The following is a 13718-nucleotide window of genomic DNA, read 5'->3' on the forward strand; positions in this document are numbered from 1 at the left end:
GCAGACAAATGGAGTTTTTTTACTCTTAAACACTAATCACCTGGTGGTAAATTTTAAAAATGGAGAGTAAATAAGTGCAAGAATGCCCCTGGTATTCCCACTTTTTATGTTTTAATAATTGTTTTAATGTTCTCTGTGCTCTTTCAGTTATAAGGAATGACAATATGATTAGTATTCCATTCTCTAAAGAACTTCTTAAACTTTTTACAAACAGGCTGTTCATCATCTATTTATATACAAAAGCATGCCCATAGCAGCAAGGGAAGAGTATACCACGGAAGGATTCTCTCAGGATTGAGGTACAGTCCAAAGAAATATCGGCATATGTATCAATGCAGATATGCAGGTATGGCATCGAAGGTATAAGGACAAAGTGACTGACATTCACTGACTTCATTTTTAACTCTGGGAATAACCTTAATAATCATGACAGTGAAAGAGAGCATAAATAGGACACTCCTGCACAATTTTCATGTTCATCTAAGCATGATGTGGTAGATGAAATCTGTTAGCATTAGTGTATTGATGTTCCTATTCTGGAGGAGTAAAAGGAGGGCAGGTTAATGTATCATTTTGCATATTTTCTTCTGCACTAAAAACAGGGAAGTTAGAGTATACATGAGTAAGAGGAATAAACAAAGGACATGTAAGGGTTTCAAGGAGATGGTACAGTTCCTATAGAATGAGAGCATAACAGGATGTGAAGAAGAAACTGAAGCAATTTTTTTTTTTTTGCTGGAAACAATCCCACTACATAAACAAAATCTAAAATGTTATTTAAAATTCACGAATTAATCATAATAGATGGATCAAAACAAAAGTTCCACCTGCTTGAGGAAGAAGTATTAATTGATTGATGACTATCTGAACCCTGAATCCCTCCTACACCATTAGATGAGTCATCAATAAAATAAGTTATCTGCCTGTGGAATGGGAAAAGAGTGGAAAGGTTTGAAATCATAAATTCAGTTTCAATGAGAAAATTACATTGGTGGACAGATGGGTAATGGTATCTTATCCTTCCAAGGTTATTTACAAATGAATCCATAGAGTTCTATAACACTCTTAAACAGATTGTTAGGGACAATATAAAAAATAAATAGGAAAAGCAAGGAAGGCAGTAAACATTTCATAGCCCTTATGGTGTAAGTAAACCCATTCCAAAGATTTATTCTCTTGTGCTATAATACTTGTAGGAGACAGTTTAGTGGGGGAAAAAGAGTAAGTTTAGCAGCAGCAAAGAATCCAAATGCTACAACAATGACTCTTTTAGTCTGGATTCAAATAGCTATCATTTTTTCTTGCCCAATGAGGTAATAGCTGAGGACTTTGCAATGACATCTGACCTTCTAGAGTTTTAAATAGTATGATTACTGAATAATTGGGTATTCCTAAAGTAGGATGTATGTCGGACCCTCCTGGGATCCCTCAGTGTTTGCCCCCTGCTGAGTCTTCCAGACAAATGTGGAAACTTTTGTTTTTAAGAAAAGAACATCTTGGCCTTTGCTCTTTGGCCGATGGGCGGTAACACCATTGAGTCAGTTCCTGTTTTTATTCTGAGAATGTAAACTTGTTTTTGTCATTTCCATTTCCTGTTTTTATCCTGAGAAGTAAACTTGTCTTTCCATTGTGCTTCCAGGGGTTTTTCTACCCAGAGGACGTGGTGTATATATACTGTGAACCTCAGTAAAGCTTTGGCATTCTCGTAGCATGTAGGGAGCGGCTAAAGATGGCGTCGACATCCGGTACTCGATTGTGGTAAACACCCACAAAGCGCATGTGTTGGCATTTCTCCGGCAGCTATCAGGCTGGAGTGATATTCATGCTAATGAGGTATTTCATGCTCCACCAATCCCTAGAGGACAAGTATATAGCCATAGCCTGTTTTGTATATAAGGCTGGTGCCTTTGTTGCTCGGGGTCCCCGTATCAATAATGAGCTGTTCCTGCAATAAAGGCTGTTGAGAAGAATCTGACAGTGTTGTGTCTTCCTTGCTGGCTGAGGTGGTCGCGACAGCTGGTGGCCTGTATGGGACCCGAGGACATCCTCATGGATTCAGAACTCTTCTGCCTCAGGATGGTGACGTCAGTAAGCTCCCAGGTAAGGGACCATAAAGTTCTCTGGAGGTAAGCAGAGACTATAAAAGCCTTGGTTTAGAGGCTAAAAGGTATATGGGACACGGCAATGTTGTTTTCCCCAATTGATCCCCTGTGGGTCAGACTAGCACTTTTGCCTTTTACCCTTTTTGTGTGGTGTTGTTACTGTCTGAATTGCCACCGTCCTGGGCATGAATGCATTTGCTGGGAAGAGCCCACTAATGATGGGCCACAAGATCGTGTGTAAATAAACATGTCAGCCCACCCTGCTCGTAAATCGATCGTAAATAAGCTCATAGAGCATGGGAAACTCACACTCCACCCCGCTCCTGTCAGCTCTTCAGGAGCTTCTTGGTCAGCGTAAGCTTAAAATCGAAAGGAAAATCCTGTTGAGTTTTCTTGATGAGTGCGACTGTTGTGCTCCGTGGTTTATAGTGTCAGGATCTCTTACTTTAAGAGCATGGGACAAGTTAGGGAAAGATCTGGATAGGGAAGCTACAGAAGGTAAGCTTAAGCTCGGATCCAAACCTCTCTGGTGAATGGTCCGTGCCTGCTTAGAGGACAAACGATGTGAGGAGGCTGTTAGGACAGGTCAGAAAATCCTCACAGAGCAACAAGAAAGTATGTCAGAAGGAGAAAAGGTCCCGGAGGAAGAAAAGAAAAGGAGACAAAAGGAACAGAGAGAAGGCCGAGATAAAAAAAGGGGATAATCAGGACCAAGAAACAAATAAGATATATCCCTCTTTAAAGGCCTTGACTTTAGGAATGTTAGATGATTCAGAGCTTAGTGAGGATGATAAAGCTGATCTCGAAGAAGAAGCTGCTCATTATGAGAGAGAGATTATTCTATGAATAATGAAGAGCCTGATAAGCGCTATCAGTGGGTGGTCTTGCCTCAAGGTATGGCTAATAGCCCTACTATGTGTCAGCCTTATGTAGGACAAGCCTTACAGCCTGTACGTGACCAATTCCCAAAATTAAGAATAATACATTTTATGGATGATATATTGCTTTCCGCAAAAGATTGTGACACCTTAAAAGCGGCCTATGCAGAAGTGGTTAAGGTGCTTGAAAACAATCAATTGTTCATAGCACCTGAAAAGGTTCAAATGGGACAAATGGGGGAGTATTTAGGAACAAAAATTACTCATAGTATTTCCCCTCATTTATTTAAAAACATTAAATGACTTTCAGAAATTACTAGGAAGCATAAATTGGATTTGACCCTATATTAAAATGCCCAGTGTAGATTTACAACCACTCTATGAGATCCTGAAAGGGGATTCTCAGCTTACTTCACCCCGTGCTCTAACCAAGGAAGCACGATTATCTTTAAGGAAAGTAGAAGATAGACTGGAAAAGGCAATGCTAAGAAGGTACAAGGAAAAGGAGGATCTCCTTTTGTGTATACTGAGAACCTTTTGTCAGCCTACAGGAGTGCTATGGCAACAAGGACCGCTTCTTTGGATTTATCCCCATATTTCTCCTAATAAGACCCTTGAATATTACCGTTCTGCCGTTGCACAGCTTGCTATGTTAGGTGTAAAATCTTGCATTCAGCATTTTGGTATTGTACCCAAGAAAATTATTATACCTTATACTACAGCTCAGATGGAAACATTGTGTGCCCTGATAGATGATTGGGCCATATTACGCTGTAGTTTTGATGGAGAGTTTGACAATCATTATCCTAAGGATCCTTTGCTACAATTTTTTACTGAACATCCAGTGATTTTTCCTAAGGTCACTGCCTCAGAGCCTTTGTCTGGAGCATTAGATATTTATACAGATGGCTCCAAAACAGGTGTAGGTGCCTATATGGTTGATTCTCAAGAACCAGTATTAATTCAATACAGTCCAGGCACCCCCCAAATTACAGAATGTAAAATTGTATTGGAAGTTTTTAAAAGATTTCATGATTCTTTTAATTTAATTTCTGATTCTGCTTATGTAGTTAACGCTGTGCGCTCACTTGAAATTGCAGGGCCAATTAGGTCGACTAGTACTGTATGTCAAATTCTTTTAGAATTACAAAAATTGATTTGGGCCAGAAAAAATAAATTTTTCATACAACATATTCGAGCTATACTAATTTGCCTGGTCCCATGGCCAGCAATAACGCCCTGGTGGATGCTAGTACTCGTAGAGAGTTTATTTTTCATGCTGCTCCGGTTGATCTCGCTAGAGAATTTCATCAAAAGTTTCATGTTCCTGCCTTCACTCTTTAGCAAAAATTTAAAATCTCTAGAGCTGTAGCTCGTGATGTGGTGTTACGTTGCCAGAATTGTGTTCAGTTTCACCACCCTCCTCAGGTGGGGATTAACCCTCGTGGTCTGCTCCCGCTAAAACTTTGGGAAATGGATTTCACACACATATCTCAATTTGGAATTTTAAAATATGCTCATGTTTCTGTTGATACCTGTTCCGGTATTATACATGCCAGTCTGATGACTGGTGAAAAGGCTCGTAATGCCATTAGTCATTGCTTAGAGGCATGGGCGGCCTGGGGAAAGCCCGATAGTCTCAAGACAGACAATGGGCCTGCCTACACAGCAAAGTCCTTTCAGGCATTTTGCCAGACAATGCAGGTCGGTCATACTACAGGATTACCATACAATCCCCAGGGTCAAGGAATTGTGGAAAGAGCACATCGTACCTTAAAAGAGCTTATACAAAAACAAAAAGAGGGAATTGCCAGCGGCTGAACACCTAAAGAACAACTTTCTTTAGCTCTTTTTACTCTAAATTTCTTAATTTTGGATGTGCATGGTCGCTCTGCTGCAGATCGCCATGCTGCTCCTACACCTATGACTAATGCAGAAGTAAAGTGGAAGGATGTCTCAACTGATGAGTGGCGTGGCCCAGATCCCGTGATTTCAAGATCTAGGGGAGCTGTTTGTGTTTTTCCGCAGGATCAAGAAAATCCAATTTGGGTACCTGAGCACTTGACTCGAAAAGTGCCTTCTGCTCTTCCTGAAGATGAGACTACGAACTCTACTATTACTAGTGGGAATGGTAATACAGGTTGATTCGCTCACCCTGTGGGCTATTGTCAGATCCTGGCCAGTACTTATGCCAGTTCATAGCAATTCTACTGTTTTGCCAACTTTTTTCTCCACCTCCTGTTTGCGTGGTGTTCCTTGTATAGTGCCAAATGGAGAATTGCCCCAATGGTATACTGCCACTAATCTTTCTTTGTTGCATACATTATGTTTTACTCTTAAAAATTCCTCCCAGCCTTGTATATGGCTGCGAAGGACCACATTGGCTAATTGGTTAGATCCTGTGAGCAATATGGGCACTGGGACCATTCTGGCTGCTTTGAGTCAAGTTATCCAAGGAGCCTCTTCAGGCAGCGAAGACACATCAGTTATTAATTCTGCTGAGTTGAACATTACAACTTCAATTAGGATGCATAATTGTAGTTTTCCATCATGGCCGGGACAAGGCAATTACACACTGGATAACTCTACCTGTCGTAGAGTCCTACCTACTTGCCCCCCATATCAAGAGTTTCCAACTGATTTTACCCCATGTCAAATCCATACCATAGAGCAAAACAATTCCTGCCGGGATTTGAATTTTCCCCTCCTCTTGCCCATGTACAGTATGATTGGGGGAAAAATAAGACTGGCAAGCATAATTTTTGGCCTTGGTATCAATGGGTATTGTCAAATGAGCAGGGAGCATACACATCTCTGATTCCTTTTGCCCGATTATTGGGTGAAGACTTTACATTGTATAATATTTCCGCCGCTAGAACAAATAACAAAACCAGTTTAGTAAATGTAAAGATTAATGGCCTTTTAGCAAATGATACTGCCGTTCGTGCTTCAGGATGTGTTAGGCCACCTTTCTTCTTTCTGATAAGCACTAATGTAAGCGATGATGCTTTAAATTGTAATAACTCTGATGTAGTCTGCTATTTAGCTGAATGCTGGAATGGCATCAATGGTCAAGATTCCCTCTTTTGTGCCTATCCCTGTGGAAGCAAATCCAGATAACTTTCCCATACTTCATTTACTAAGAGCCAGAAGAGATTTTGGAATTACGGCAGCTATAATTTCAGCTATTGTGCTGTCTGCTGCTGCAGCTACCACAGCTGCAATTGCTATGACTAATCAAGTACAAATCGCTGAGACTATCAATCAGATTGTGGAAAGGACCGCAGTGGCACTAGAGGTACAAGAAGAATTTAATACCCACTTGGCATCTGTCCTTCTATTAGCTAATCAACAGACAGATTTAATCCAAGAACAAATTGAAGCACTATAACATATGACACAGCTGTCCTGTGTTTCCTTCCTTAGAGGTTTATGCATTACTCCTTTGCAAGCTAATTTTTCTCAGTATTCTCAACAGAGCAAAGAAATCTCGAATTATCTGAAAGGAAACTGGTCCATGAAAGCAGAGCAACTATCAAGACAATTGCTGATGCAGATTGCTGTCCTCAACAGCACTAGATTGGAACCTTTCACGTTTGGAGATTTCACCTCATGGATTACCCATGCTTTCTCCTTTTTTAAAGAATGGGCTGGCATGTTTGCCTGGGGGGCCATTGTCCTTTTGGGATGCGGAGTATGTCTATGCCTCTTCTGCCGTTTACAACGAGAACATGCCAGACACAAAGCGATTGTTTACCAAGCTATGGTCGCCATTGAAAATGGTGCTTCTCCCAACATATGGCTGGCCTCTTTAAAACAATTAAGAGTTCGCCCTAGATCGTATTTTGTCACTGTCATGTGAAGTCATTGTATCCAGAGACGGGCAACTTTCCTCGGGCTCGGACCAACCTAAGATACGGGGCCTGGTGGCGATAGGGTAACCCAATGACAGGTAAGTCCGAGTCACGAAGAGGAACGACCTAAGACAGGAGCAATGACATAAATTGACGCGACACCCTGATCTAGACCAGTCATTTTTAGAAAACAAAAAAGAGGGAGATGTAGGAGCGGCTAAAGATGGCGCCGACATCCGGTACTCGATTGTGGTAAACACCCACAAAGCGCATGTGTTGGCATTTCTCCAGTAGCTATCAGGCTGGAGTGATATTCATGCTAATGAGGTATTTCATGCTCCACCAATCCCTAGAGGACAAGTATATAGCCATAGCCTGTTTTGTATATAAGGCTGGTGCCTTTGTTGCTCGGGGTCCCCGTATCAATAATGAGGTGTTCCTGCAATAAAGGCTGTTGAGAAGAATCCGACAGTGTTGTGTCTTCCTTGCTGGCTGAGGTGGTTGCGACAGTAGCATGAATGACCCGAGTCTCTGTCTTCTGTTAAGTCCTCCAGGCCTATGCCCAGTTCTCGGTACTGTGGCAGCACAGGCACCATCTGATGTATCCAATTAACATCCTCTAAGAATTTCTGAAAGTTAAGTATACCTAATGGACATTTTTTGTAGTTTAACAGTTGTTCTAGTAATCAGTAGCTTCAAATCATTAGTGTCTAATCACTGTACCTTTTCAGATGCAATATGCCTATTTTTAGGTAGCATATCACGATTCATGTTACATATGGAATGGTAGCTCTTCCTCTTTGGAGGGGGCCAACAGTATATCATCCATATAAGCCTGAGGAAGGCTTTTCATCTAGTTCATGTTCCTGTCCAATATTACTTCAGTTTCTGTTCCATACTTCTTCATCTAAAGTTCCATCATCTGGAAACCAGAGTTTATAATCATAAACAACTTATGGGCAATTGAATGGTTGTGATTTTAATATTTAAAATTATTGAATGTTTATTTAATAAAAATGATGCAGAAGCTCAACAAAGTCAAAGGTTTCCCTAGTTTCTGCCCCATTAGTTTCACTCACCTCTTTCTGTGAGAGTCCCCATTCTCTTTTGTAGCCAACTTCTGATCTATGTTCAGACACACTTGTCACCACTCTAGAGGAGATCTGGAAGAATGGAGCCAACAAATGAGACAGACTAAAGTTTCATGCAATAGTCAGCTTTATTCAGGGCCCAACACACTTTGTATTCTCAGGGTTAAAAAAAGGTCATATGAGTAAAGTTTTCAGGACGTTGAGCTGTATGCAATCACAAGAACCCAGACATGGAAAACTAGCATTGCAGGGTATTTGACCACATTGTGAACCCCAGTAGTATGAAAAGTGTCATACTGAGGCATGGCTTAGCCTTTGGTCCTAGAGCTTTCTGTCTACTGTAAACAAGTACTTGTGGTATAGCCTAGCCCAAGCATACATCCTTAATCCAAGAGGTAAAGCAACTAACCAGCTGACAGGGAGTGAACATAAGTAAATAGAAAGAAGGGCCTTTAAGACATCATGGAAAAGGAGAAAGAGCCTTTTTCTTCTGGGATGTTGGTGGAGTAGGAAGGTAAGCTGAGTGCTTTCTCTACCTCTCTGAGCTGGCAGGATTTCACCAGGGTCTGGCTCCTGAGTCTTCATATGGTGAAACTATACAGCTGGAATTTTTGTTTTAAGAACAACAAGTTTTATCATATAGGCATATAAAGGATAGTTTAAACATTTAATTGAATAACAAGGGCAATAATGATTAATCTGGAGAGAACTCACTCTTATCCACTACACTAGGAAAAAGAAAACACATTCCAAAAACAATTCTGTTTAAAAAACTAAGGTCAAAGAAACTAAGGTCATAAGTCTTTTCTTGTATTTTTTTTAAAGATTGATTGATTGATTTATTTAGTATATAGAAGTACACTGTAGCTGTCTCCAGACACACCAGAAAAGGGCATTGGATCCCATTACAGATAGTTGTGAGCCACCATGTGGTTGCTGGGATTTGAACTCAGGACCTCTAGAAGAGCAATCAGTGCTCTTAGCCACTGAGCCATCACTCCAACCCTTTTCTTGTATTCTTGAAGTGTCCACACAAGCACAACCATGTTCCAAGAGTACCCTTAAATTTTCTATTCAAATTTGTTTAAAAAAAATAAAGCCCCTTTTACAATAAGTAGTCACATATCTACATAGTTTACATGTAATCGTGTGTGTGTAATGAGTTCATAATTTTAAAAGTACTATCAAGTTTGCTATTTTTTATAATTGAGAAATATGTAATATACAAAACTATATAAAATGTATATATGCCTTTACACCACTTACATACCTGGTGGCCAAACAAGCCAGAAGAGTACATCAAATCATTTGGACCTGGAATTACAGGTAGTTCTGAGGCATTTGATGTGGGTGCTAGGAAACACAAGCTGGACACCCAACAGGAGCAGTACTATTGAGTCAACTTTCCAGAACCCAAATATGTCATTATAATGTAAAAGATGAAGATGTCCTATTACCTGCTCTACCTTGTACATGAAGAAAAGTTCCTGCTACATTGTCATGAAAGTATTGAATGGATTTCTATTCCTGTGAATGAACTTAGCATATTGCTTATTTTCATTACTAACGCTGTTCTCTTTATGTGAGCGAGGACCTGGAAAGGTTTAATTGAATAAAGATGAGTACAGAGTATTATTAGGAAAGGTTCTATAATGTGATATGTGCTACATTTACTTAATCTTTTTGGTTCTTTTTAGAAAGGATCACTCTACATGGCTATTGGTGTCCTGGAACTTACCATGTGAATCAAGATGCCCTCAAACTCAGAGATGCATTTTTCTGTCTCCAAAACACACCACTAGGTCCAGGTGAGATATTCATAAAATGAGTTATCTTTGAATTAAGTCAGAGGCAAATAACATAAGATTTAAACAGAAACCATAATTATTTTGTTGAGTATTAACACTCCACAGAATGCTTCAATGTATTAATTTCAATTGGTAAATAGTTCCCTATGTTCTCAATATTTTGGTTATTTTCTTTGCTTTGTTCATTTCTTTAAAAACTGTCATCATTTTTTTAAGCACCTGTACCATGAAATGCGCATGCAAAGCAAAGGACAATTTACAGGTGTCAATTCTCTATTTCCTCTATGTCAGTACTAGAAATCAAACCGAGGTAGTCATATTTGGGAGCAAGTGCCTTAAACAGTTGAGTAACTGCAATGGCCCTTATTTCACTTTAAAGAAAATGTATCTAAGTCCTGGATTGTGTGTGTTTCATATGTCACAGCCCAAATATAGTAATCAGAGAAAAACTGGTATGAGTATTGTGGGTCTCCCAGAGAATAAACTCAGGTCATTAGGCTTAGAAGCAGCCACTTTTAACCACTGCAACGATTCTCTGAGATTTATTTGTATTTCTGATAAAGTGTTAAGAACAAGTACTTATGTACTTATTCCTCAATAAACTAGCATAATCCATACAAAAGGAGGCAGTATAAATATTTTCATTTTCAAATAGGTTTTATTAGTCAAATTGTTTGGTATACCTCTATTCTTAGATGAAAATGTATATACAATTTGAAAACAAAACAATACCTTGATGATGAAATGATTATACTAACACGAGTACCAGGGAGATGGGGGGAAAATGTGCTTGGTATGCAAGGTTTTACTGCATTTACTAGATTTGTGGTGTTTCTCTTCAGTAGGGATTTTTTCATTCCTTTGAAGAAGACTGTAACATGCAAAGGCTTATATAATCAATCGCATTGATTATATTAGTAGGCTTTACACTGATGTAACCAAGTTTTACCGTATCAATCACATCCATAGGTTACTTCTCCAGTATGCCTTCTTTCATGTTTCTGAAGATTACTTTGACTCACAAAGTCTTTACCACACTGATTATATGAATAGGGTTTCTCTTCACTGTGAGTTTTTTCATGTTTTTGAAGATTACAGTGACTTGCAAAGGCTTTACCACACTGATTACATACATAGGGTTTCTCTCCAGTGTGAGTTCTTTCATGTTTTTGAAGATTATTTCGATATGCAAAGACCTTACCACATTGATTACACTCATATGGTTTCTCTCCAGTATGACTTTTCAGATGATTTTTAAGACGTCCAAAATGTGTAAAGCCTTTACCACATTGATTACATTCATATGGTTTGTCTCCATGACTTCTTTCATGCCTTTGAAGATAAACAATATGTGCAAAGGCTTTACCACACTGATTACATTCATGGGGCTTCTCTCCTTTATGAGCGGTTTCATGTATTTGAAGATTACTGCGAAATGAAAAGGCTTTACCACATTGCTTACATCCATAGGGTTTCTCTCCAGTATGAATTTTTTTATGATTGTGAAAACTTGTGAGATGTGCAAAGGCTTTACCACATTCATTACATGTATAGGGTTTCTCTCCAGTATGAATTTTTTTATGATTGTGAAGACTTGGAAAATGTGTGAAGGCTTTACCACATTGATTACATGCATAGGGTTTCTCTCCAGTATGAATTCTTTCATGAATTTGAAGAAGACGTCGCTTATGCAAAGGCTTTTACCACACTGATTACATAAACAAGGTTTTCTCTCCAGTGTGAGTTCTTCATGTGTTTGAAGATTATCCGACTTGCAAAAGGCTTTTTACCACACTGACTACATTCATAGGGTTTCTCTCCAGTATGAATTCTTTCATGTACTTGAAGTTCATTTCGACGTGCAAAGGCTTTACCACACTGACTACATTCATAGGGTTTCTCTCCAGTATGAATTTTTTCATGTTTGCGAAGATTTGTGTAAAGTGTAAAGGCTTTACCACATTGATTACATGCATAGGGTTTCTCTCCAGTATGAATTCTTTCATGCATTTTAAGATTATGGCGACTTGCAAAGGCTTTACCACATTGATTACATTCATAAGGTTTCTCTCCAGTATGAGTTCTATGTTTTTGAAGACAATTGTGATGTGCAAAGTCTTTTTCATACTGATAATATTTATAGGGTGCTACTTCCAAATGAGGTCTTTGGTGTAAGGAAGAATCAGATCTAAAGGCTTTATCACATTGATTATATTCATAGGTATCCTCTTCATTATTGGTTCTTTTGTGTGTTTGAAAATACGTGTGATGGTTAAAGCCTTCAGTACATGGCTCACATTTATCAATTCCTCTTCCAAGATGAGTTTTTTCATGTCTTTGAAGAGAACTCAGAGCTTTACCACACTGAGTGCATTCATAACATTTTCTTACAGTGTGATTCACACTACATATGCAAAGTGAACCAGGATAAACAAAAGAATTCCCATATTCCTGGTACTCATAAGACTTTTCTCCATTGTAAGTCTGTTGATGCATTCCCACTGTAGTTGGAACACCAAGTGCTTGTAAATTCATGTCATATTCATGAAGTCTATTCATATATCCTCTAACTGTTGTTGGAGAAAGAGAGGTAAACTGCATCTTTCCATAGTCCTTATGCTCAAATGGCTTGTATCCTGAGTGGCAGATGATATCCCTATTAAATAAGAATAACAAATGAAAGGTTTTCACACTGAATTCACATAGTCTAACCTTTTATATCTCAGAGATGCGGTATAAGGATTCAGGTTCTTCCACCACGGCAACCCTCTTGTGTCTCATAAACTGCTCCTCTCACTACACTAGCATAAATCACTACAAATACATAGGAACACCAGGATTAATATAGACTATTTGCTTATAAAAGGCCTTGGACAGACGCTGATTCCCCTAATCAATGTGTATACCTTTTATACTTGAATGGTACAAAACTAAATGGATGGACAGTTCTAAAACATGGCTCTCACAGGGCTAAGATTAAAATGCTAACATCTGGTAAGGCTTTGTTCTATTGTCTTCTTTCTTAGAGGAATGCCTTGCAAACACTGATCAGCTACCTGAGGTATAGAGTATAAAAAAGTGTGCTTATTTACAGTCTTTCATTTCCTTAAAGCTTCAGGGCATACTAAAATGTCTTCAGAAATACATATGTATCAATATGCACATAAAATGCATCAGAAGAAAATCCCTATGCTCATGGATTAATAGGATTAGTAAAAATGTCATCTTAATAAGGACAATCTGAAGATTCATGCAACTCCTGGGCAGCAAAGTCCAATACAATTTTTATAGATCTTTGAAAAAAAATGCTAAACTCATATGAAAAAGCAGAAAAACCCAGGATATTTTGAAATGATCCTATATAATAAAAGAACTTTTAGTAGTATCACCATCCCTGATTTCAAGCTGTTTTACAGAGTAATAGTAATAAAAACCTTATGATATTAGCATAAAAACAAACAACTTGATAAATGGAATTGAATCAAAGTCTCAGACATAAATCTACATACCTATGGACACTTGACTTTTGATGAAGAAGCTAAAATTATACAAGGGGAAAAATAAAGCATTTTCAACAAATGGTGCTGGTCTAATTGGATATCTGAATATAGAAGAAGGTGAATAGATCCACAGCTATTACCCTGTACAAAATTCAAGTCAAAGTAGATCAAAGACCTCAATATGAATCCAGACACACTAAACTTGATAGAAAAGAAAGTAGGGGATAGCACTGAATTCATTGGCAAAGGAGAAAACATCCTTAACAGAACTCCAATAACTCAGACACTAAGATCAACAATTAATAAAGGAGACCTCATAAAACTGAAAAGCTTCAGTAAGGCAAAGGACACCATCACAAGGACAAAACAGAATCCTACAGAATGGAAAATATCTTCACCAACCCCACATTTGGCAGAGGGCTGATATTAAAAATATATACTCAAGAAATTAAACATCAGCAAACCAAATAACCCCATTAAAAAAT

At 38.6% G+C, this 13718-nt stretch overlaps 1 protein-coding gene across 1 annotated transcript; it reads right to left on the bottom strand.

Annotated features, from left to right (window-relative positions):
* Window positions 1-11314: 11314 nt before the first annotated feature.
* On the bottom strand, window positions 11315-12409 carry LOC116905806 (zinc finger protein 431-like). The gene has a single exon (XM_032908777.1). It carries the CDS (start codon window positions 12332-12334, stop codon window positions 11420-11422), a length of 915 nt encoding a protein of 304 aa, XP_032764668.1. The 5' UTR covers window positions 12335-12409; the 3' UTR covers window positions 11315-11419.
* Window positions 12410-13718: the final 1309 nt, after the last annotated feature.

The sequence above is a fragment of the Rattus rattus genome, chromosome 1 (genome assembly GCF_011064425.1).
Source record: "Rattus rattus isolate New Zealand chromosome 1, Rrattus_CSIRO_v1, whole genome shotgun sequence".
In the NCBI taxonomy this organism is placed as follows: Eukaryota; Metazoa; Chordata; class Mammalia; order Rodentia; family Muridae; genus Rattus; species Rattus rattus.